The 24,844-nt window shown below is 32.8% G+C and overlaps 2 protein-coding genes across 3 annotated transcripts; both read left to right on the top strand.

Annotated features, from left to right (window-relative positions):
- Positions 1–5,654: 5,654 nt before the first annotated feature.
- On the top strand, positions 5,655–15,066 carry LOC116124298 (WD repeat-containing protein 75). Of its 2 annotated transcripts, XM_031410009.1 has the most exons (16): positions 5,655–5,902; positions 5,990–6,164; positions 6,919–7,125; positions 7,665–8,073; positions 8,248–8,366; positions 8,479–8,556; positions 9,197–9,337; positions 10,112–10,156; positions 10,265–10,431; positions 10,662–10,740; positions 10,819–10,904; positions 11,405–11,534; positions 12,321–12,453; positions 12,763–12,929; positions 13,997–14,195; positions 14,408–15,066. In XM_031410009.1, the coding sequence occupies exons 2-16, from the start codon at positions 6,162–6,164 to the stop codon at positions 14,614–14,616; spliced, it is 2,172 nt and encodes a 723-aa protein (XP_031265869.1). In that variant the 5' UTR covers positions 5,655–5,902; positions 5,990–6,161; the 3' UTR covers positions 14,617–15,066. The 2 variants fall into 2 exon arrangements, with proteins under 2 accessions (XP_031265869.1, XP_031265870.1); XM_031410010.1 differs by lacking the exons at positions 5,655–5,902; positions 5,990–6,164; positions 6,919–7,125 and having other exon boundaries at positions 7,895–8,073; positions 8,241–8,366.
- A 1,261-nt stretch (positions 15,067–16,327) lies between these two features.
- On the top strand, positions 16,328–20,123 carry LOC116124323 (serine carboxypeptidase-like 18). The gene is made up of 13 exons (XM_031410046.1): positions 16,328–16,502; positions 16,615–16,760; positions 17,386–17,462; positions 17,535–17,657; positions 17,818–17,920; positions 18,032–18,069; positions 18,183–18,284; positions 18,393–18,479; positions 18,587–18,742; positions 18,863–18,934; positions 19,084–19,202; positions 19,333–19,637; positions 20,032–20,123. The coding sequence occupies exons 1-12, from the start codon at positions 16,345–16,347 to the stop codon at positions 19,448–19,450; spliced, it is 1,299 nt and encodes a 432-aa protein (XP_031265906.1). The 5' UTR covers positions 16,328–16,344; the 3' UTR covers positions 19,451–19,637; positions 20,032–20,123.
- The last annotated feature ends 4,721 nt before the right edge of the window (positions 20,124–24,844 follow it).

Genomic DNA, 24,844 nt, shown 5'->3' with positions numbered 1-24,844 from the left:
TATGCCCCTAGGGGGCCTAGGCCACTCTCTAAGGCCAACTATTAATGTATGTGGACACATGTTTTAAGTCTTGGGTCCCATAAGATTTTGTTTTGAAAAGAAGTTTATGTATGATGAGGTTATCTTTGTGTTGTATAAACGATCAAGACCCTCATTTTTTAATTGATGTGGGATTTTAGTATTAACATATATTATATTAAAAATGAACGGAAATGAAGATAAAATATCTACATGATAGATTTGAACTCTTTTTAATCTTGCAAAAAAGAGAAATAAAGTGTTTTTCAATTCAAAATTTTATAAAAACATGGAGAAAACAATGTGTAAAAACAAGAAAAAAGAGGACATCGTGGTGAATTTTAATAAAAATAATGTCTCTTTATTTTCTCTTTTATTTCCATAAATTTGTGATACTGGCAATTATTCATGCTTAACAAAAAGAGATTAACTGACATAGAAAACTAAAATCATGTACCAGAATTTATAGAATTTTCAATACAATTAAGTGACTAAAAATTATTTTAAAAATATTATGATATTATATAAAAAAAAAATCTTTTTTTTTTTTTTTCTTTTCAAAATCTCACTCAGATCAACCCAGACAGGCCAGGGGCTGCTTCCGCTCCTGGTATGATATGTCAACAGTGTAAATTAAATAACACATCACTTGGGATTAATAAAAATGAGGGTTTATATTAGGGAAGTTTTTATATTTTCTATTTTTCTTTTCTACTACATGAAACATCAAACTTCTAATATTTTCTGTAATTAATTTGAAAACTAACTTTTTTTTTTATTCCTATATATGAAAAGTATCACATCTGTGGCACAACAAAACAAGTCAATTATTTTACTTGTTAGAATAAATGAAAACAAATGTATATATAATATAGCATGACACAAATCATTGATCTATTGTAAATCAAACACTCTTTCGTTTTACTTTACATTATAATTTTTTTTATTAATTATTTAAAAAATATATGAATATATGATGAGAAGGTACTCTGTAAATACCCCCATAATACCATTTGCTTATTGAGATTATTAGTATTAGATGTGGACAATTAGGAATTTTACTTGTATGATTGGTCTGGCCTAAAACTACTCTTCAAAACTTAAAAAACCCCGTCAGGTACCAGCACTGACGCAAGCGTTATTAAAATCCCGTTAAAATTGTCAGATGAGGGTAAAAGTTTTAACACGTGCTTGAGGGGGTTTTCAAGTTTGGGAAAACCTCGGGGGTTTAAAGAATTTATCCGTTTCTTTGTTATAAAACAATATTCAAGGTTAAGGGTAAACATGGTATTTAACTTTATAGTAGTGTGAATTGTCAGTTGTTAACGTGAACAGATGATAGGTGTTTTGCATCATTATTGATACTTGAGGGGTTTTTTATATTTGACCAAACCTCAGGGGGTTTAAAATAACTATCTCTATAACATTTAGGGTGCGTTTGGTTCAGGGAATATTGTATTACTATAAGGGGGCGTTTGGTTCGGGGTTAAGTGGGATTACTAGGGTAATGTCATCTTAATTGTTGTCAAGTAATATAGATACCAGTAATCTTCAAATACCAAAGTGGTTACTATTGGTAATATAAGAGGTAACTGATTACCTCCATTTCTTAGGTTTTCTGAGATTACTAGGGTTATCTTTTTTTGTTACAATTTTATCCCTTATTATAAAAATTTGGACAATAATACCCCTACTTTAAAAACAATTTACATTAATATCCATTTCAATTTTACCCTGTTTAATTAAAATTTGGACAATAATGCCCTTATATTTAAAATATTTACAGACCACCACTGCCACCAAGCCACCACCACCCAGCCACCCAGCCACCACCGCGACAGCGGGTCAACCACCACGACACCGTCGGAAAATTGTCGGAGTCCCTAAAAAAGAAGGAAATTCTGTGGGAGGCTCCGGGAGGCTTTGATATGGCCGTTTTTGGCCATATTGATGGCCGAAAACGACGGCCATATCGGGCCAGATTGAGGGATCTGGCCGTAACGGCCAGGTCTGGTCCAGAAATGGCCAGAATAGATCTGGCCTTTTCGGCCAGATCTGGCCTGATATGGCCGATTTGACCATCAATATGGCCAAAAACGACCATATCGGGCCTCTTGGTCACGGTGACGTACTCACGGGACATCCGGCGTGGTTCGCGGTGGCGGTAGGAGGTGGGGGTGATTTCGTCATAAATTAAAGTTTTATATAAGCGGTGGTGTTTTAGCTAAATCTGAAATATGGGGGTTTAAAAAATTATTCAAAATTAATAATAAAAATTTATTTAATATTTAAAGGGGGACAATTTAGTAATTTAAATAGCATACCCCCAATTTATTCCCCATAACCAAACATATTAATATAACATACCCACCAACTAACCAAACATATTTTTCTAAAGATTCTCAGTAATCTTTCAAGGTAATCTATCTTTCCATATTCAATATTCCAGTAATCTACATTCCTGAGCCAAACGCCCCATAAATGTTATTTAATGGAAAGATAGATTACTTTAAAGATTACTAAAAATGTTCAGAAAAATGTGTTTTGATTAGATCAAAATAAATTAGTAAGTATGTTATTTATATATTGGTTAGGATGAATAAATTAATGGTTATGTTTTAGATTATGAATTGTCCTTTATATTTATATTTATTATTATTATTATATTATTATAGATTATTTTTTTAACCCCTTATATTTGTTAATTTAGCTAAACACCCCCACATAAAAGATTAAAAATTAACTAAAGCACCCCTAGCCATCTAAGAGGACAGTCAGCCACCACCATTGGACAACAGCCTGTAGTCACTAGAATGACGCACAACCAGCTAGATCTGGCCGATCGTGCACCAATATAACTATTTTTGGCCAGATCTACACTAGAATTTGGATGTTAACAACTCCAAATTTTTGCCGTTGTTAATGGCAAGAGATCTAGCAATTGACAGCTAGATTATGGTCGTTGTTAACGGATAAAGATCCTACCATCATTAACAGCCAAAATGTGGCCTTTGTGGCTTTTTGATTGTCGTTGATGGCAAGATCTCGACAAGATCGCGCACGACCGGCTAAATCTAGCTAGTCGTATACTGTTTCAACCACTTTGGTCGACAGTGGCCGTCGATGGAGCGGCGGTAGTTGCTAGTAGACAATAATGGTCTTGGGTGGCTTGCAATTTGTTTTAAACACAGGGCATCTGTCCAAAAACTTAATTATTAGGGGTAATATAATGGTAGGTTCATGTAAATTAATTTCAAATAGGGCATTATTTTCAAATAATTTATATAAGAGGTAAAATGTAACAAAATTAATATTATTTAAAATACCTAAGAAAATGAAGGTTATCAGAATACCACTTATATCAAATGTAATTACTATTGGTTTTGGAAGATTACCAAAATTTTATATTACTTAACAACCAAACGTAGTAATTTTAATATAAAGGCGTCTGCAACCGGACACCTTTTGCTCCAACTATACACCAAGCCACGCAAATTAGTGTTGAATGTCTAGTATCACACCAAATTCGGTACAATACTATTCATTCACTTAATTTGGTGTGCTACATTCATCTATCAAAACGTATTTTATTTCCTTATTTTTTTTTTTTTTTAATTTATTAATGTTAATTTATTATTATTTATATTAATATTTATAATAATTATATAATTCAAAAAGATGAAAATTAAAACAAACTTCATTCAATACAATATTAAACTACAATAACTCAAAATAAATTAAACTACAATATTCAAAAAAATTAACAAATTTAAAAACACTAAAATTAAAAGAAAATGCAATATAAACTAGAATAACATTTAGTATTCCGTTAGATTGGTTCCAGATCCTCTAAGATCATCAAAATACTAGAAAGAATTAGAGCTATTTTGATAGTTATTTTAAAAATTTTACCGAAAAATTAAATTACTATCAATATGAAATTTTACTTTTGTTTGTTGTTTGAATTTTTTTATTTTTTATATATTTTATATTAGATGTAATGTTTATTTGATTGAATAAATGCTTAATTTTATTAATTAGTATGATTTTCAAAGTTATCAGTATTTAATAAAAATATCATTCTATATTTAATTAATATATACAAAATTAATTAATGAAATAAATAATTGTTTATTAATAGAAGAAAAAGAAAGAGAATATTATGACGAATATTATTTTTGGTGTAATAGGTTAGAGATGTAATAGTGAATACACCAATTGGTGTTTATGTTGGAAACGGTCTGAGATAATACTACCTTAATAGTGAAGAAATATTCCCAACCAAACATCCCTTTAGTTTAAGATTGTACATATTAGCATCCCTTAGTGTATAAGATTGTACATATCTACCTCCCCTAAGTTTTAGATACATACAGTTACACCCCTTTAAGTTTGAAAATATAACCGATCTTCCTTATTTTTGTTACTCAAATAATTAAAAATATGGAATTTCAGTAATATCCTTTAGTTGATTACCTAAAATTATACTTTTTTTTCTAAAAAAAGGCACATTAATGAATTCATATGTCAACTAGAATTGTACTTTTTACATTAAAAAAAGGAAAAAACCCTTGCAACACTCATTTTCTCTAATTGAGTTGAAAATATGATAAAACCAAATTTTATTTAAATTTGATAAAAAAAATTAGGGTTATATTCTCCTTAGGTATAATAAAATAGAAAAATCTCTTATAGTTAGAGAAACAACAGAATTATCCTACAGTTAATTTTTTGGTGCTAAAATAATGTGGTGCTAAAATAAATGACAGAGTGCACTTAAGTAAATATTCATTCACTATCACAAATGGTACACTAACAGCTAAGGTGTTCAAAAGAACCGGTTGGAATCGGAACCGCGATACCCTGGGTTTGGTTCCGGTTCCTACCTAGAACCAATCGTCATATATAGGTTCTGGTTCCAAATTTTTGGAACCAGAACCGGAACCAGGAACCAAGAACCGAGACTAATATAAAATAAAATTAATATTAGGGGTTATAAAAACTTTTGTAGAAAAAGTAATTTGAATACATTTATATTTATTTCATAACTTTACAGTAAGTTGGTTTGACTTTTGAGAATTACCTTTATAAAGTAATGGAGTTTGTAATTTGAATTTATAATTTGTAATTTTATTTTTGTTAACAAGTGCCAGGTAGGGGGGTATTGTAAGTTTTTAAGGGTTTTTTTACCATTTTAAAAACTTTTGGGGGGTCATGAATTTTATAGGGTACCCAAACCGAAACCGGAACCGTGTTACAGGTTCTGATTCTAGGTACCTAGGAACCGGAACCGTCAGTTCGTTCTGGTTCCAAATTTCAAGGAACTGTCGGTTCCGGTTTCGGTTTTAGTTCCTTCAAAAAGTGCAGGTAACCCGGAACCGAATACCCTACTAACAGCTAACTAATGGCAAGAGATTTTTGTTATTTTCAAAACCTCAGGGGGATTTTTTTCTCTTAACTAAACTAGGGTGATCGAAAAAACCCTAAAATTTGTTTTTAAAAATTAAATAATTAAGGGAGGCTTTTTAAACAAAACCTGTGGGAAGTGAGTAATAATATCAAACTTCATGGGACGCACTAATTTTCTCCATATATATGATGTCCTTCTTCACCATCTTCTTAACGACGCCGTTTTAAGGTTCCTGGTTTTGCGTCTTCTTCTAAAATTCTCCATTCTTAAACCCCTACTTTCAGTTGCTTCCCTTTAAAGTTTAAACCCTAATTCCTCGTTGCTCTTCTTCTCTTTCTCACTCTCTCTCTAAAACATGATTAGAGGAGGCAGAAGCCACGTGTCATCACCTCCGGCCTTCTCCAATGACGCGAAACGGCTTCTCGTTTGTACGGCAATACGGTCTCCATCTTCAGCACATCCACCGGCTTACAGGTTTCACTTTCACTTTCACTTCCTTCCTCGTCTTTCTCTCTTATAATTTCATGATTAAAGGCTTTTATATTATGAATTTGGGGTCAGATAACGTCGTTGGAGGGTCACGCGGCGGGAGGTGACGACGGTGACCGTGGAGCCGGCGGCGAGTAAAGTATTGGTTATTGTTGACGGCGTCGCTGGATGGGAGCATTAGTATTGGGATTTCTCTGTGCCGGAGTTGTTGAAGACTGTTGATATTAAATTACCCATTTTCTCCATGGTAAGTGATTTTATTGAGCAAAAAAAAAAGAAATAATAATTGATGAATTGGAGGTTTTTTTTTTTTTTTTTTCTTTTTGTGTGTGTTTGAAGCAAGTTAAAAGCACTTTATATAGCTGAAAGTTGATCTTTTTTTTAAAACACATTGTTGTGTTTATTGAAATGAAATGGTGGAGGTGTTATTTTTGAATTAAAAAAAGAAAAGGCAAAGTAAGCACTGGGAATGGGAATGGGGTTAGAAACAAGAGAATTTTTTTTTTTAAATATGTTTTTTATTAAGTATTTTCACTCGTAAGTTCTTTATATCTATTTTTATTGGCCTTGGTTGAAACATGCTAGATGGAATATAGGGAATGGTTTTGGGAGAAGCACTTGTAGGTGCTTTTCTAAGAAGCACTTTGTAAGTTAGAAAACAGTTGAGCTGCTTGGTAGAAGCACTTGATTAATTTTGCTTTTTAAATGAATTTCTAAGTGTTTTCTACGAGGAAGTGTTTCACTGAAAAACTGATTTTATATTTATCTTGTAGTGTTTGGTTGAAATAGAAAAAAGTATTTTTGAGATAAAAACGCTTGAAGGTTGATAGGTGATTTTTGTGTAAAGCATTTCTTAGTTTAGAAAAGCAATTGAGCCCATTTGGTAGAAGCACTTTATATGTACATCTTCAAAAAATGCTCAAATATTTTTGAAGAAAGCATTTTTACTAGACATTGTATTACTTGAGGCGACTGCTGATTGTTATTACTTTGATTTTCAGGTTATTCCATCTTTATTAGGCCAACCAACTGAGAGAAATGAAAAACAACATAATATTTTTGCTTATGTGTCTGTTGAAGATACAAGAGAGACAACAAATCCACGCAAAAAAAAGCAGCCCAAACCCAAACCCAAACCCTTGCACGGAAGAATTTGCAAGTGTAACTTGACCGAGTCTCGTCTGGCCGGTGGAGTAACTTTAGCAGAGGTGCAATGATATTGTCCAAGTTTATAGCAATATTTATTAATATTTCATGATGCCTGCTTCTTTTGTTTACATTTCTGTTTGTGTTATTTAGTTATTTTGTCTACAAGACTGCCAGATATGTTGTTAGTTCTATTTTCTCATCTGATCTGGACTTAAAAAGTATCTCCATTTGCACATCTGCTGTGTTTTCATTAAGAATTTTGAGTTTCAATCTTGCAAATTGCATTAATTTTTAATTAAGATGGAAATCATGACTTGGGAATTATGTTGTTTTGGTTCTGAGTGTTTGGGGATAGCGCTAGAATTTTGACCATAATATTGTTAAATGAATGGAAAACTATATTATTTAGATGGTCAATTTTGTGCTTATGTGATGAAGTATCCAGAAATGCTTTAAACTTGTTAAAATAGCCTATCTAAAGTATTAGTATCAATATTAGCGGAAGCATTTGTTACTAGTATAACATTGCATGCATATTTGTGAACTTTACGTCCAACCAAGAAATTGAATTTAATTAGTATTTGTCCTGTTTTGGCAGATGAAAGTACCGCAGGTCATAACCATTAGTCCATCAGGAAAATATTTTGGCATTCGAAAACATCACAAGCTTCTCATATGGAAGGTACCTGATGTAGAATCTGAGCGTATGGTGATGAGGAAGATAACCATGCATCATACAAAGAAGATGACTGTTCTTGCATTCCACCCAACTCAAAGAATTGTAGCTGCAGGTGATGTGACTGGAAGAATTCTGATTTGGAGACGATTTGGCGATAAAACATTTGCTATAAGTGATGGACTAGTAGATGGGAATTTGATGAGCAGTGAAGAAGAAAGACCTGGGGTGAGGGATAATGATGATGCTGATTCATGCACCACGTGGCATTGGCACCCTTCTCAAGTAAATGTCCTCAATTTCTCTTCCGACGGAGCATATTTATATTCAGGTAGAGGAACATAACTATAAAAGCATAAAACTTAGCTTTTGTGGATGAAGTGGGCCTTGTCCTATGTGCAGCATAAATGCATAATGTGGTCAACAAACTAGATAAATGCATATACTATTTGCCAAAATTTTTATGTATGGAGAAATTATGACACTCGATTTTGTTAGCATTTAGGTGGACAGGAAGGAGTTCTTGTGGTTTGGCAGCTTGACACGGGGAAGAAGAAATTTTTACCCCGTATCGGATCTCCTCTTTTATATTTTACATATTCTCCAGATCCGTCACTTTCCTCTGTAAGTAGGATTTGTTATTTACAGAAATACAAAGTTGTTCCATATTTATTTGTTATCTCTGTTGAAACAGGACTTATATTTTTCACTATTTTTACTAAAATAAGGTCTTCAGATGTCTTGTGCAGATAATCAAATTCATCTACTAAAAATGCCTTCAATGGAAATTTTGAAGTCCATTTCAGGGATTAAGGTTTGTTCTGATCTGTCTGCTTGCACTTATAAAAAAAACTTTATTTACTTATATGTGGTTGGTCTTCTAATCATATAAAATGAAAATTGAGCAAGGAAATTTAATTGTTAGGAAACTATATGTAAGGTGCAAATCCTTGGATATGCAACGTATTGTCTGGTTGTAATAATGCTTAAAATCTGTATTATCAGCTATGTCTAGACCTTTGAGTAGTATGCTTTATGGAATTCCATGATAGTTTCTAAATCTTGAGATAAGTCCTAAGGATGATCACATTAGTTCTTAGGTTCGGGCCCAAGACGGCTTACAGTTGACTTGTCAGTGTGCTTGATGAAATTCCTATATATAGATTCTGTATGGCCTGTCTTTAGGCAAGCCTTTGAAAGGGCTTTGAAGGAATTTACTTTGACCCTTTCAGGTTTGGCATTGATATATGGGCGTATTTTATTGTAGTTATGATTTTCTTTTGCTATTTTTACATCTTTAACATGTATCAAGGATGCTCTGAAATTGGAACTCTCTTCTCTGGCAGCATTTATTGCTTTCTGCACGTGCCATTTTATGTTGTATGTATTTTGCTGATTTATATGAGAAATAAATTCCTTAGGCTCTCTAAACATGTTTGTGCTGTATTTTTCAGCTTCCTTGTTCAGTGCCTGAAGGATATGAAGCCTTATGCAGGGGGATTGCCTTTGATCAAAGTGCTGGGTTGGTTGCCTTGCACACGGGGAATTACTGCATCCAGTTTTATAGTCTATTGGATGACCGTGGTATCTCTGAGGTGAGTCTTTGTGGTTGATAACTTGATATGTAATTTTACTATTGTCTTATTCTTTGTTAGTATTTCTTCTCCTGATATATTCAGTTCTCTTTCGATAGTTTTGCAAAATCCCATTGAATATCAATTGAGAAATTGCTGCTTTCATTCTTTCTGGGTATTGCTGTAATATCACATCACCATTTCCTTCATTTCTCTTGTAGTTGAGTCAATGTAGTATCCATTTGGTATGACCTATTTATTGGTTAACAGATCTTTTTCAATGTTAAAAGTTTTATACTTTTTTTTTTTTTTGGCTTGTTGGTTGCGGTTTAAGAAAAGTTTACAGATGACTAACAGAGTAGTTTATTTCTATTAGAAAAAGTTCAAAATAGGGGCTTTTCCAATGGACTCTTTCTTATTTTATTAATATTTTTTTCTAGTTTAAAAATATTGAAGATATTGCCATGTTATTTAAAAATTCTACTTCATTCTTTCTTTAAAAGAAAGTCCTATTTAATAATTCATTACTGGAAAGCTTTTTGCAATTTTACATGACTAAACAACCAAGTTTTTGGTAAGAACTCCATCTTCGTGAGCTATAATATTATAAGTTTTACATAAAAAAGCCATACCAAACGGTCCCTTAATTTGGTGCTCATAATGGTATGCCTTCAATAACTTTCCAAGTTCATAAAATGTAATGCACTCAATAATTTTTTTTTTTTCATACATATGAATTCCCTGTCTATCTAAATTGCACTGAGTTGGTGAAATTTTCTAAATATGCCTTTTCAGGTTCAAGTCTGTGAGAGAAACCATCAACCTGGAGATGATGTCACGGTAAATAAAATGATTCAGTCTTTTCTTGGATCTTTTATCATTTACATTTGGATCTTGTACTACCATGTTTTTGGTACATTTGCTTACTGATATCTTTGAACATCACAGGTAGTGGTGACTTTAGTGGCTCTCTCCCAAGATGGCTCTATGATGAGTACTGCAGAACTCAAGATTGCTGAAGAGGGCATAGGGGGTCTTGTTTGTCTCAAATTTTGGGCCTCTGGATCTCAAAATAAAGAATTCAGCTTGTCCACCGTTATTTATGAACCTCATAGGTCTGGCCTGGTTTTAATTACTGAGAACAAACTTAGAAATATATGAAATGTTTAATAGGTTGCGATGACTTGTTTTTAAACATTGACATGATCTACAGGACACTCATATCTAAACATTATCAAAGTTTTTTTTTCTTTTCCTCTGTTGACCGTGACTATTTTCTTGCTTTCCTATTTTTGAAGTGGAATATATTAATCAGAAATTCTCAGTTGTGGCTGTTATGGTATAGGGATGCGGGCATATCGACCGTTGCTTTCCATCCTACCCGCCGTTTGGCTGTCAGCTCATCTTATGGTGGGGACTTCAAGGTAATTTTTTATTACTGGAGCTGTAGTCGATAGTTGTCTGCTTTTTCTGGAATTTACATTTTCTTTTTGATGTCTCAGGTTTGGATTTGCCATGATGAGTTTCAGCAGAAAGATCCTATGCTTCAAAATTCTGGCTGGAGTTGCCATGCTGTTGGATCGTACAAGTATGGTTCCTCCTTTATTTTCTCCTGTGGGGCTGTCAGTATGTTTTTTTGCCATAATGTGTAATATCTGACATGTTCATGTCAAAATAGATTTATCTGCTAAGATGAAGAGATTATAATATTTTTATCAAGATACTAAAATACATTTCATTAAGAATTGGATTTTTTTTTTTCTCTGTAATACCTCTTTGTAGTTTTGTTAATATTGTCTTTAAGCATTTAGAAGATATTGAATTTCTTTCTGGGTGTATTTTTTGTCATGCAATTTCAACAGACATTCTCACTACACCTGCTTGATTGTTTTAAAGACACGCGTAGCTAAGAGAGCTCTTGAAAAAGTATGCCACTAAATTGGCATGTAGACACGAATATGTTTCTGCTTTGACATGTGTATAACTTATATTGGCATGTCACTGTTTTTCTGATTTGGCATATGCATAGCTTGATTATTAAACTCATGAATCATGTTGATTTTTATTAGATTATATTTCACCTTGTAGAAAAAAGGCAATGACAGCAGCTGCATTTTCTGCTGATGGTTCTGTGCTTGCTGTTGCAGCAGAAACCTTAATTACATTATGGGACCCAGATGAAAATGTTCTTGTTGCCGTAATTGGAGAGACTCTCACGGTGATTCTCTAAATTCTTGACAATCTACATCTGTTTTTGTGCTTTAGAACATATATTTTGTGAATGATGATAAGGATGCATGCTAATGTTTCTGTCTTTTCACACTTGCCTTTGGTCAATAGAATTTGGAACACCATCTATTTCAATTTCGTAAGATCAAAAACCTGGATGTCCGGGAGCCATTGAGGATGATTTTTTTTTTTTTTCACAGAATAAAAATACAAAGAGGAGTTAACCAATCAAATTCTGTGTTAAATCTTACACCCAAATATATTACCCGCAAAGAATGACAAGAAGTCCAGAAGTTGTGAAACCCTTAAGAGGAAAGACGCAAAGTTTCTTAATGATAGAATTAATTGTCCATATACATGTTCCTAGTGTTTGTAAAGAAGGGAATGGACTGCCATTTCAAGTCATTGTTGTCTTTTGTTTCTTGTACTTCTCATGCTAGTACTGGGTTGCTGAATATCTTAAGTTGCACCGATTTGTATAATGGGGTGTCAAATCTTTGTTTATCTAACAGGTAACTACTAAGTTGCAACAACAAAATTAGGAGAAAGAAATAGTAACTAAGAAGTGCGTAGCACAGGAGAGGGGAAAAAAAGGACAATTTGGGAAATTGGCTTACTATACTTGAGCTCATTCACAGTTGTGTAACATACTATGGCTTTGTATTATGCTATTGCATTCATGAATGAATTGGTCTCTTGCTCCTCTTTATGTATTTTTATTTGCATTTTTTACTCTTTTGTTCATAATTTAGTTATTTTATGCAATTTGATACAGCCAATTATGAGCCTGTCATTTGTTGGAAAGTCTGAGTATCTCGTGGCTACATCTCGGGGTTCAAAACCGCAACTCTCTGTTTGGAGTATGTCAAAGCTGTCTGCATCTTGGTCATATATGCTTCAGATAGAAGGTGAATCTCCACTTGCTTTTGTGTCAAAAGCAAACTGACAATTTGATTTTGCTTTTGGTCCTCTAAAGTATCACTGCTCATCTTTACCACTGTTGCGTAATAGTAATAGGAAGACAAGTGTGATTTATGGTTTCATGCTTGTATTTTAGGGAGATGAGTTTTACTGGATTGAGTAAAAAAAAATTAAAGCCTTAAATTTGGTGCATGCTCAGAATGGCTGTGGTAGTTCAGCTTTTGAATTGATGCCATATCTATTTCAAAAAGGAACTGAATTTTTGGTTATTGGCTTTGATATGTAAATATGTACAGCTGTAGCTACTGCAGTAGATGCGTCATCCTTTGCAGTTCTTGCTCTTCTTCCTGAATCACCTAAATGCAAGGAGTTAAATGGAACAGTGTTCCAAGGAAGAGATGGGGTAATCTTACTTTTCAATGCAACAGATCCTGTTCCGGTGGCTTCCTGGTCTGTGAGGAAGGTATTTGTGATTCTTGCCCAGATTATGCAAATAAAATTAAATTTACTCTCTTTGTTGTGACTTCTAGTATCACGACTTCTGTTCATTTTCTGATTCTTTTCAATTGACTATTTTATCAACCTTACATTCTGTGGTTAATTCCTCCTTAAGACATATTGGATTTATCATTTAACACAAACTCTCATGGCAAATATTTGTATTTTGTAATAGTATGATTCTATTCTATTGTCAGCCCATCATGAATGAAAATGGATATTGCCACCCATAAATAAATTAAATGGAAAGTTAAAAAAAGACTTATTTTGCAGGATCAGAAACTATAGTAGGTATCATTTATCATTTAACAGAAGAGGTAACTGTTTGCATATTGTTTTGGTATGATCTTATTGCCTGTCCATCATGAATGAAAAAGGATATTTCTAGCCATTAAAACATCAAAAGAATGGAAAGAAATGAAAGACTTATTTTGCAGTATTGGAAATTATAGTATGTGACAGTCATGGATTTTGAATTACTGAAATTATCTGTTGGCCCAAGGAATTTGTTATAATGAAGGTGATGGTGATTTGTAAATGCTGTACATGTAATGCATCTAGTATGGCAACATTTTTTTATCTTTCATTTTTTGATGAACAAACCTAATTAGTGGCGCAGTTTATATATTTATTAATCACATTTTGTTATAATAAATTAGAATTTGCAAAGAAAACTAGTCGAATCAAGGAGACAAAAGAGGGAACCTGGGATCTCCTATAATCTATTATAGAAGTCAAAATGTTTTAATATTGTGCTATATAGAATTATAAAGTTCGAAATGTCTGGTCCCTATTGCCTAAAGATTCAAACACAATAAGTAAATGAGGAATATAACTCTGCAGGATTTTATAGATCCTCGTTATCAGAAAGTATGCTTAATAGTTGCTGTGATTTTGTGTAATACTATAGCTTGTCTGTTTTCTCCCCTTGGAAGGAGGTAATGCACACATAATATATTGCTCAGTAAATCCATCATTCTGCATACCAAATTAGAAAATTGTTATATTCTAATTTTTGGTCTTCTTTTGCAGGCCAAGGGAGGTTTCCTTGCTTTTCTTCAAGTAAACCCATCTTCTATACAAGAGTATATTTCAGATGGGAAACCACCTCAAACATTGCTTGCATATTTGAATGCTGATCATGAGTATGTTCTCTTTGATCCATATGGTGAAGAAACACATGAGCTTAGCGTGATTCACCGAGAGGATCTTCTGGCCTCTGAAGAATCAGGTTGGTCACCATTGGTCTGATAGTAATTATTACAACAGAATATTTCAGATCAAGTTTTTTATTTTATTTTAGTTAACAATTCTTTACAGTAGCTTCTTTTGTACCTGAAGCATCTATGATTTATATTTATTGTAAACCCTACTCTACCTCTCCCTAAGCATGAAAATATTAAATTCTTGTTTCATTTTCTTCCATTCTTTCCTTGACGACAGGGCAATATGGTTATGCATCTATTTATGGGGAACTACCGGAGTTCCAGCTGAAGAAAAACCAGGCTACATGGACCCCATCTGCCCCATCGGAGAAACCTTGGGAGACCATTTTCAACGGTTCATCACATAATCTTCCACCTCTCACCAAATTATGCTCAGCATTTTTAGAGTCACTTCTGGAAAAGCGAACTGCTGTTGTGAGTGATTAAATACTGTTGTTTCTTGAGCCAAGTCAGTATGGCAAATACCAGTACACCCAGCCAAGTCATTTAACGCATGTTTGAAATCCAGAACGCTGCACGGTTCACGTGCAAACAGTGTGATCCGGTAGTGTGAATTAGCAGAAAAAATGCTTGTAGCTGAGATCAGTGATTCCAAGATGCAGCTGGTATTTAAAATTTAAGAGAGCCTGGATTCTGGCTTTCAAAATTTTGGTAGGGTATGTTCTGAACTTTGATATTGTTAGCAGATGAGTTTTTAGCCTTTACGTTAACGAAAATATTCGATAGGAGAGTATGTTTGTTTGGTTAGAAAAATTCTGTAATTTTGTACCGAGAGCAACAGTGTATAGTATTTATTTCGGTGAAGGAAGATTTTTCAGATTAGTCAAAAACTGTACCAACTCAAATACCTTTTTAAGTAAAAGCTAATATTGTTTTTGTTGGAATGGATTTCACCTTTGCATTTGTAGTAATATTTCTATATGAATTTTGGGACACTAAGGATGCCTCTTTCCAATTAGTGTTTCTGCTGATCTGCTCAACTAAATGCAACCAAGGGGTAGAAAATATATTTGTAATGAAAATACTACACTTATCAATTCTACTTTCTATCTCGATTGACGTGAAATGCGACTAAAGGAGTTCTTATGTCGATCATGTTACACTTCATATCAATCGAGATGAGGAATCGGTCTACACAATCAGTAAATGTAGTCTTGTTCTATTTGTAAATAAACTAGAGTTCTGGCAAATATTGAGTTTTAAGACAAATGACTGGAAATTTGGATTTTATTATAATAGTATTTCTCTAGTCGAAGAACTATACTCAATCACAGTTAAATCCTTACATGGAAAATATTATTTCAATCAGTACATCTAACGATATTCAAATGTAATTCTGATATAGTTATTATTATTAGAGAAATTTCGATTATCGTAATTCTTAAATGTAAAATTGGTTAACAGTTTTAGCCAAAACTGACTTTGTGTCGTTGCATTTAATTAATAGAATTTCTCTATTTAAATTCTTTTCACCAAATATCAGTAGTGGCAATGCCAACTGATTGACTCACTGGGTAGCTGGTTTATTAAACTGTGTGAGTTTGAAAGTCAGTCTCACCAAACTATTCAGAAATGGCCAAATCAGTAAGCCAATAGAAACTGACCATCTGATTTGATCCACGTGTTGCATGCATGATCTTGTCACGTGAAACAAGATAATTAGAGTTGTGTATACTATATATACAGAAACTCCAGAATCATAATTATTGAAATAAATAAATAAAGACTGGTCACGTGAAACTTGGTTATATTTTCTGAAAGTTTGTTGATATATATACCTGTGGACAATTAGATAAATAAATACAATAGCACAGTGATCTCATGCTCTCGTCTCCATGATAAGCTTCAAGAACTCCATCGTGATGCAAAACATGTTTCATTCAGTTTGAAAAATAAGATAAAACTAGGACTATAGGAAGGTCGATGATTTTTTATATCCTAAAATAAATTTCCCACCTGCCCTGCACTATACCTAACTTTTTCATCTTAATTTTTTTTTTTTCCCTTAATTTTATAATATTTAGTTTTGTTCGGTACATTAACATAACTACCTTTCTAACAGTAAGAGACTGGAAGACAAAGCCTCCAATCCATTAAGTAGCTATAAAAGTTTGAAAGTTAGTGCACCAAATTTATTTCTTCATTTATCCAACAATGGCAGCACTGGAAGCAAACCTCTCTTCCAAATGCTCCACAACGTGTTTCCAAATACTTCTCCTACTTGCTTTCTCCACCATTTTTGCTTCCGCTAAAAATGTCATCACCCATCTCCCTGGTTTTGACGGCGAACTTCCTTTCTACCTCGAAACCGGGTAAGTTACATTATTAGCGCCTTCGCGATTTTCTGATAAAAAAACAACAAATGTATGACTTTGCGGGTGATTTTTTTTTTTTTTTTGGTTTTGGTTTTGGTTTTTGTTGTAGATATATTGGTGTTGGGGAATCGAATGAGTCGCAGTTGTTTTACTATTTTGTGGAATCACAGAGGAGTCCTTCCCTTGATCCTCTAATGCTATGGCTTACTGGAGGTCCTGGTTGCTCTGTTCTCTCTGCTTTCTTCTATGAAAGTGGTAAGTTAGTTTTTTTGTTTTTGAAAATGTTTTTTCTTCTTTAGTAGAATTATCATCGTAATGTTTTTACAAAGTATTTCCATAAAAAGGGTATTATGGGATGCTTGAAAATCTCCATATATATAAGATTCAGAAGTGTAAAAGTACTTCCAGAAAACACATTTGTAATGATATTCGAAACACAAAGTTTACGATATTGTTCAATGCAATCTTAAAGACTTATGACAGAAGTTGCAATGAATTATTTTTAATGTCAACTTAATAATTGTTAAATTGAAAATTCGTATTACAATAGTCAAATCCTATATATATATATATATATATATATATATATGCAAAAATACAAAAACATAAGTGAAGAAAGTTTAGTAGAGAGAATACTACCATTGACTTATTGGTAGAGGCGTAGACCCCAACCCCAATAATTACTTGGGCCTTAAAATCTCCAGTACGTATGATCACTGGTAAATTATAATATTAATAAAAATTTATATATTTTAAGTCTCGGAATATAAAATTTAAGAAGTTTAATTTCATGATGCGGAATTTCGGATTAAACTGCTGTATTTCATTTGCGCCCTGACTTTAAAATTAATGAATTTCGGATAATTCAATCTTCTTGCAGGTCCAGTAGCTTTTGATTATGCAAATTACAATGGAAGTTTACCATTACTCCACCTAAACCCTGATGCATGGACAAAGGTTCTAAACAATAATTCACTAATTTAAATTAATTACTGAATCATCTTTTATTTATTTATTTTTGTTTTCCAGGGCCTCAACATACTATATGTAGATGCACCAGTTGGCACTGGATTTTCCTACTCAACAACTGCAGAAAATTACTATGTTAATGACACCAAATCCGCCTGGCAAACCTATGAATTTTTGCAGAAAGTAAGTAAAAACGTAAAATCGGCGAAAGCCCTGATTTTTTTAAAAATCCGCACCAGACTTCTCGCATTAAGCATTTGCTAAAATATTGTCATTTGGCAATTAGCATACAAATTATGACTCTAAAATTTGGATTTTCATTTGTCTAATTGTTGTTGTGCAGTGGCTACTTGAGCATCCACAGTTCTTAAAAAATCAATTTTTCATGGGGGGCGATTCTTATTCTGGCATTCCTCTTCCAATGATAGTTCAACATATACTTGATGGTAACTACTTATTTTCCTGGTGACATATTCACTTCATTTTTTTCCTGAAAAGCACTAAAGCCTGAGTCATTTCCTGGAAGATTGATTTAATTTTATTTAAATTTCCTGCAGGAAACAATGAAGGAATGAAGCCAACCATAAACCTGAAAGTAATTCCCATCCTTTTTCTTAAAATGGTTCCAGATATGATACGTTCATCTCAGTTAAGACTGCTTTTTTTTTCATTAATGGTTATAAACTTGATTCTTCAAAATTTTTACAGGGATACATTCTTGGAAATCCAAAGACTGATGATTACATTGACAGCAATTCATTAGTACCATTTGCCTTTCGAGTAACACTCATTCCACGTGAACTTTATCACGTAAATATCGATCTCCATCTCTCAATACAATTATCTCTAAATTTAATTACACAAAACTCGAATATTTTTCATCACAAAACATCACTCATCTTGCGTTTTAATTTCCAGTCTGCAAAGTATTACTGCAATGGAGATTATGTCAACATAAATGAAAGCAATACAGGTTGTGTTGCAGCCATTGATGCATACGATCAGGTCAGGGAAAAAAAACCCTTTCACTATAAACCCCATCACCGAGCTTGAGCATATGAACCAATTTTAATATATCTATTATATATATTTTTTTTTTTTGTTTCGTGCAGTTGGTTCTTCAAATAAATACTATGAATATTTTGGAACCGATTTGCCAAATTGCCAAACCAAGAAAAAGTATTGAAGGAAGAAGATCAGCTGAAGAGATTGAGCCTGAAGAAATTCCCCTTTCCAAAATTAAATCCGGAAAGGCACTGTGGTGCAGGGTAAGTAATTCCAGCTCTCTCTCTTTTTTCTTTATTTTTTCTTCATATATATTTTTTTTTTCAACAATTCCAGGATTCGGATGACAGATGACTTATCAAGAGCCTTCAACTTTCTTTCAGGATTATAATTATGTTCTATCTGCAGTTTGGGCTAATGCTAGAATTGTCCGAGAAGCTCTCCATGTTAGAGATGTATGCACTTCTACACAATTTTCAATGTAGCGAAAATGATTCTTGTGTTTTTCAAAATCTCGAACGAGAGACTCGAATTAAAAAAATCTATATTTACAATAATTATTAGATTATAAATGCCATGGAAATGTATGTATTTTTTCAATCAGGGCACAGTTGGAGTGTGGAAGAGGTGCAATTCCAGCATAGCTTATACAAAGACTCAGTCAAGTACTGTTGGTTATCATAAAAACTTTACAAGCTCAAGCCTTAGAGCTCTCATTTACAGGTGACTAACTCCAACTTCTTCAGGAATTGTTTTTCATTTTAATTAGAAACACCCTCTAATTGAAGAATGAATCATAAATTTTATCTTTTTCATGTCATTTTTCATTGATTACATTGTTAAAATTATGTAGTGGCGATCACGACTTCTCTGTTCCACATGTTGGTACACAAACTTGGATTAATTCACTGAATATGACTATATATGAATATTGGCGAGCATGGTTTGTACAGGGTCAAGTTGCCGGGTAAGTCCGACACAAAAGCTCTAACCAGGGTAGAATCTTGATAGTTTTATCAATCGTTTCACAGATTTTCCAGGTTTGTGATGTCCATGGCAATGGATTTTACTAATTAATTATGCAATTTTTCTCATGTATGCAGTTACACAGAGAAGTTAGTTAGTAGTGACTTTACTCTTATATTTGCCACAGTGAAGGTAAGCCTCAATCACCTAATTAGCTATGCTCTTATAAATAAATATGCTACAAAATTCAGAAGAAATTAACCTAATTTACTTAGAATCTGGATTAAAAATAAGGGATTCAAGAAAACGCACATGGTTTTAATTTTTTTTTTTTCTTAAAAAAATAGATTATATCTAATTCTAAAAATTAGTGTAAACTTTAAATAAAAAATCGTTCTTTTTGTTTTTCATACTTTTTTTTTTTTACTTGAAATGGTTTTCGAATATAATATCAAAAGCGTTTTAGAATATTCAATGAGTAGAATATAATTCATATTTCAATATTTTGCTTTATAATTTTTTATTATTATTTTTAAATTCCGATGATGAAACAAAATGCTTATATTTGTATTGCTTCTTATTCCAGGGTGGTGGTCATGTTGCTCCAGAGTACAAACCGAAGGAATGTTACAAAATGATCGAACGATTCATGGCGTATTACCCTCTGTAATTAATTATTAATTTCAGCTTAAATATTTCTGATCACACTTTGTATTAGCAGAAATTTTAGTAGGCCATTTATGTTCCTTAGGCATAAGCTCTTAAAGAAGCTTAAGAGAAGTGTGGAATTGAAGCCAGTTTTGCTGTAAAAGTATGTGTTACAAGGACAAATAATATATTGCTTCTGGGTAGTTCTCTGATATCTAGTGATGGAAATATTTGAAAACATGCCTCCTTCATTTTAATTTTGTAAATTTTACACACGTAAGCAAAGTCAAAATATGCTAAAAAGCATATATTGTTAACATGCTAATATGGAATTTGCTTACAAAATATGCTAAAAAGCATATATTATTAACATGGAATATGGAATGAGAATATTTGACATTATTCACATTTCATATCATTAACATGGGGATATAGAATGAGAATATATGACATTATTCTCATTCTTATTGTGTATAAGATATTTTTTTTTCATTTTTTGTATAAGATATTATTCTTTTTTCTTTATTGTAGAGATTGTATCATTATTGTAATATTTTATATCCTTACATAACTATTACACTTTTGTATAAATAGGTTGTATATTCATTTATAATACACAACAACTCGATACAAACAATTCAATTCAATTGAATGCAATATTTCTCTCTCAAAGATATCTCTCGAGCATACTCCGACTTTCTTCAATTGTCTCTCTTGCTGTCTCAAAGATATTTATCACCCAAAGGTAATTTTTTTTTAAAAACTACCTTTGGGTGACTAAAACTACTTTTGGGTGACTAAGCGGTTCGATAGAGACTTTTGGGTGTATTATTCAAGAAATTCTAAGTTTAAATCCCTCCTCGGTTGTTAATAGAGATAGCCACTGGAGCTCTTATCCAACTAGTAGTTTTAGGGTCCCGAAAGATTAGTTGAAGTGCACGTAAGCTGGCTCGGACACCCCAGTTATTAAAAAAAATGCTTGGAGAAACTTTAATATCGATAATTATGTCCGTACAGTTTTTGGTAAGGCTATAGACAAAATTGTAAATACTCAAGTCTGGCATACTGTGTCGTTTTTAAGAACTTATAATTTGTTTAATTTGTAATAAAAATCACTTCCCTTAAAATAATATATACTATCTATTGATGGAAATATTTTTTAAAAACGTAGATCCTTGAATTTGTTTTATAAATTTCACCCCAAACCCAGCCCACCATCCCATTTCTTGAATCGAATATTGGGGTAGACTAGGTAAGATATGTTTGGGTTATGGACCTATGGTATACCCAATCCAACCCACTTTGAATGAATCCATTGTATTATTATTATGAATGTTTAATATTATCATCATAATATACTTTAAAATAATTAGTTTTAGACATAACTATCATTAATATTGTTGATGCGTGATTTTCACCCCAATGACTTCGCATGTGTAAAGTGCTATGAAATTACACATGAAATGATTATCGGAGTTGATTATGGTGTAGTGGTGATGTATGTTTGTAGAAACATAAATAAAAGATTGACAATAGAAATTTTTATAGTGGTCTGGATGCTTATAAACAAATCCTATGTCCACAGTTATTTTATTATTCTCTGGCTATTTTTCTGATATCGCCTGTAAGGCGTACAAAGATGGAGTAATGTTTTATTTACAGAGAAAAATAATGGTTGAAGCTCAAATTTGTGCCCAGCTCTCATATGCCCAACCCCCTATTTTTCATGAAGAGATGTGCCTATTTATACATTTGAGCTCAATGTAATGAGTGTTTTTGCAAGTTGTGAGGACACATAGGAACCCCTCCCTAATCCTTATCTTAAAATAGGATATGATTGATATAAATACTATTGATAACAATTTAGGTCGATTTGGTTTTGACAGCTAATGTTATTTTGTCTTTAAGTGCTTGCCAAACTTTGATTGATGAGACTGACAGCTCATTTTGATTGCTAGTGTTGATGTCAGTGTGTATTTTTGGCATAACAAATATTATTATAAATAATTAACTATATATTTCAAAAATAATTATGTGGTGTAATTAAAACAAAATTCATGACAAATAATTAATTTTATAATAACTTGATCTAGTGTTTGTCAATAAAATCAATAAAACTCTTTTAAAAAGTGTTGAGAGAAATATTTCTATAGCATCATCTCAATTGTTTTATCTACATAATCATTAAATAAAGCATTATCAAATATTATGTCATCGATATATTCATCAAATAAAGCCATATTATATATACATAATTTGTTGGAGTCCCACATCGACTAAGCACGCTCAAGCTTACTAGTTTATTCCCATTCAATAAGGCCTTATTGGGTGAGAAGTTAGGCCCACCTCAAATTCTATTATGGTATCAGAGCCAGGTTCAGTTGAGTTGAATGTTTGACTAGCGGGTGCCAGCAACTACCTCCATCAACGGAGGCATAATCCAACATATGAGCTTCACCGTAAGAGGGAGTATTGGAGTCTCAGACCGACTAGGCACGCTTAAGCCTACTAGTTTATAAGAAAAAGTAATCCTTCTATTCAACAATGCCTTATTGGGTGAGAAGTCAGACCCACCTCAAATTCTATTAATTTGCATAGAACAATTGTTAAATAATAACTAATATAGGTAATTAAAAATAACATATTAAAATTAGAGTGATATACATTTTATAAAAATCTTGATACAATGAATTTGAATTTCTGTCCTTTTTAAAATGCATTAAATGTGTAAACTATGTATGTAACACCCACATCAAGGTACGTAATTTTATTTGTACCCTAATACCCTTAGTAGGATTTCTTTGATGTTACCTTAGACAAATGTGAAGAAAATTCCTTAAAACTTCATTAGGGGTAAAATGGTTTTTTCACTCATAAGTAGATGAAAAAATGGGAAGTGAAAGGAAGCAAAATAATGTGAAGAAGATAATAAAAATAAGGGTATTTTGGTAATTGATTAAAGGATATAGATGGAATTTCATAGAAAGTGCAAAGGCAAAATGGGAATACATGCATATAATATTAGATATAAGGTTTCATTAGAAGAAACCCTAGCATATATTCAGCCCTTGTACAAGCCACCCTTACCCCTTTTTCTCTCAATTTTCTTCACTAAATTTCAAAGGGAACTCATAGGATTTGGTTTAGATTTTGATAGATTTTCAATTTTAAGCATCCAAATGTAAGATTCTAGCACAAGGTGTGTGATTAACCTTTAAAGTTTTAAATTCTTATGGTTTTTATATGATCTAGGTCCAAGAGGAAGAGACTTTTAGCAAAAAGAGGTGATATCACACATTCAAGGTAAGTAAACCCAATTTTAGCCTTGATTTGAGCAAGACTTGTGTAGAATGATTCTTGCATGTTTTTATGTGATTGTATGTGAGAATTGTTGGCTGTTTTTAATGTTGAATGATGTATAATTTCTGGCCATGAAAAGTAGTGCTTGAGCATGTGATGAATTGGTGAAATTATGGAAGAATTAGTGTTAGAAATTTTGAAGTGTTGAGATTTGTTGAAAACGGCCTGGTTTGATGCTATAGTTAGTGAGTTTTTGGCTCAAATTTTGGTGGATTTAGAGAGATGTGGAAGTGTAGCCAACATGATAGTTGCATGTGCATATGAAGTGTTTGATGAAAATCCAAAGAGAAAATGCATGCATGAGTTGGCTAAACTCTATTGAAGAAAGGGTTAGAGAAAGGCAAGAATTGAAGTAGAAAGATTATGTTGGGCTTAACCAAGTGTAAATGTTAGTATTCAAGGGTGCATAATGTAATGCAAAAATTTAGAATATCACTTGGTCATGTTAGTTCCATGAGAGAAATGGCCCTTAGTGCTTGGTTTTAGTTTCTTGAACTTTTACTACTTCTTGAATAGCACATGAAAGTGTTAGAGAAGAATTGCATGTTAAAGTGTTACTTTGATATGGCATTTGAGATAGTAAAAATGGTAGAATATGTTATGACATACCATGCCATAATGAATTTTCAAGGTTGTGTATGTGAACTTGGAAAGAATATCAAAGAATGGGCTTGATCATGCATATATTGTGCATATGATTTATATATAGCCTTGATTTGGTAAATGAGAATAGTAAAGAATATGTTAGCAAAGAATGAGAAAAGAAAGAAAAGAAAATGGCTTGTTTTCTTTTAAGCTAACATGCAAATATGTATTTTTCTCATTTACTAAAGAATGCAAGCGTAGAATTTCCATAGCTTAGAAATTTATTTGGAAATGTGTATAGTATTTCTTTCTATTCTCTTTCTAAAGCATGCTATGTTATAAGGTTGTTGCGATGGGGAACCCGTGAGTGACAGAGATGCCCACATGCACGCCGCCATTAGTGAGCGGCCTCAGCAGAGAGATACAACACTTGTACAGTCCGTTAGCAGTGCATGTGGATGAGACTGTATCCAACAGAGAATACCTACATGCACAACGCCATCAGTGAGCGGCCTCAGCAAAGAGATACAACATTAGTACAGTCTGTCAGCAGTGCATGTAGATGAGGATTGTACCTAGTATACACTCACATTGCCAGGGTTCCAAATTCATGCCTCAACCTAGTCCAATCGGCAAACCAGAAGAGAAACAGGACAAGAAAGAGATACGGAAAAGAAAAGAAAGAGATACAGCATAAGAGACAGAAAATAAAAAAGAAAAGAAAGTTCTTTTCTCAAGAAAGTTTATTATTTTGTATATGTGTTATGCTACTTGCATGATTCAGCATTTCTTATATGCTCGACGAT

Source organism: Pistacia vera, unplaced genomic scaffold, assembly GCF_008641045.1.
Source record: "Pistacia vera cultivar Batoury unplaced genomic scaffold, PisVer_v2 Contig151, whole genome shotgun sequence".
NCBI lineage: Eukaryota > Viridiplantae > Streptophyta > Magnoliopsida > Sapindales > Anacardiaceae > Pistacia > Pistacia vera.
Note: the sequence above shows the minus strand (reverse complement) of the source record. Positions and strands in the feature narration are given on the sequence as shown.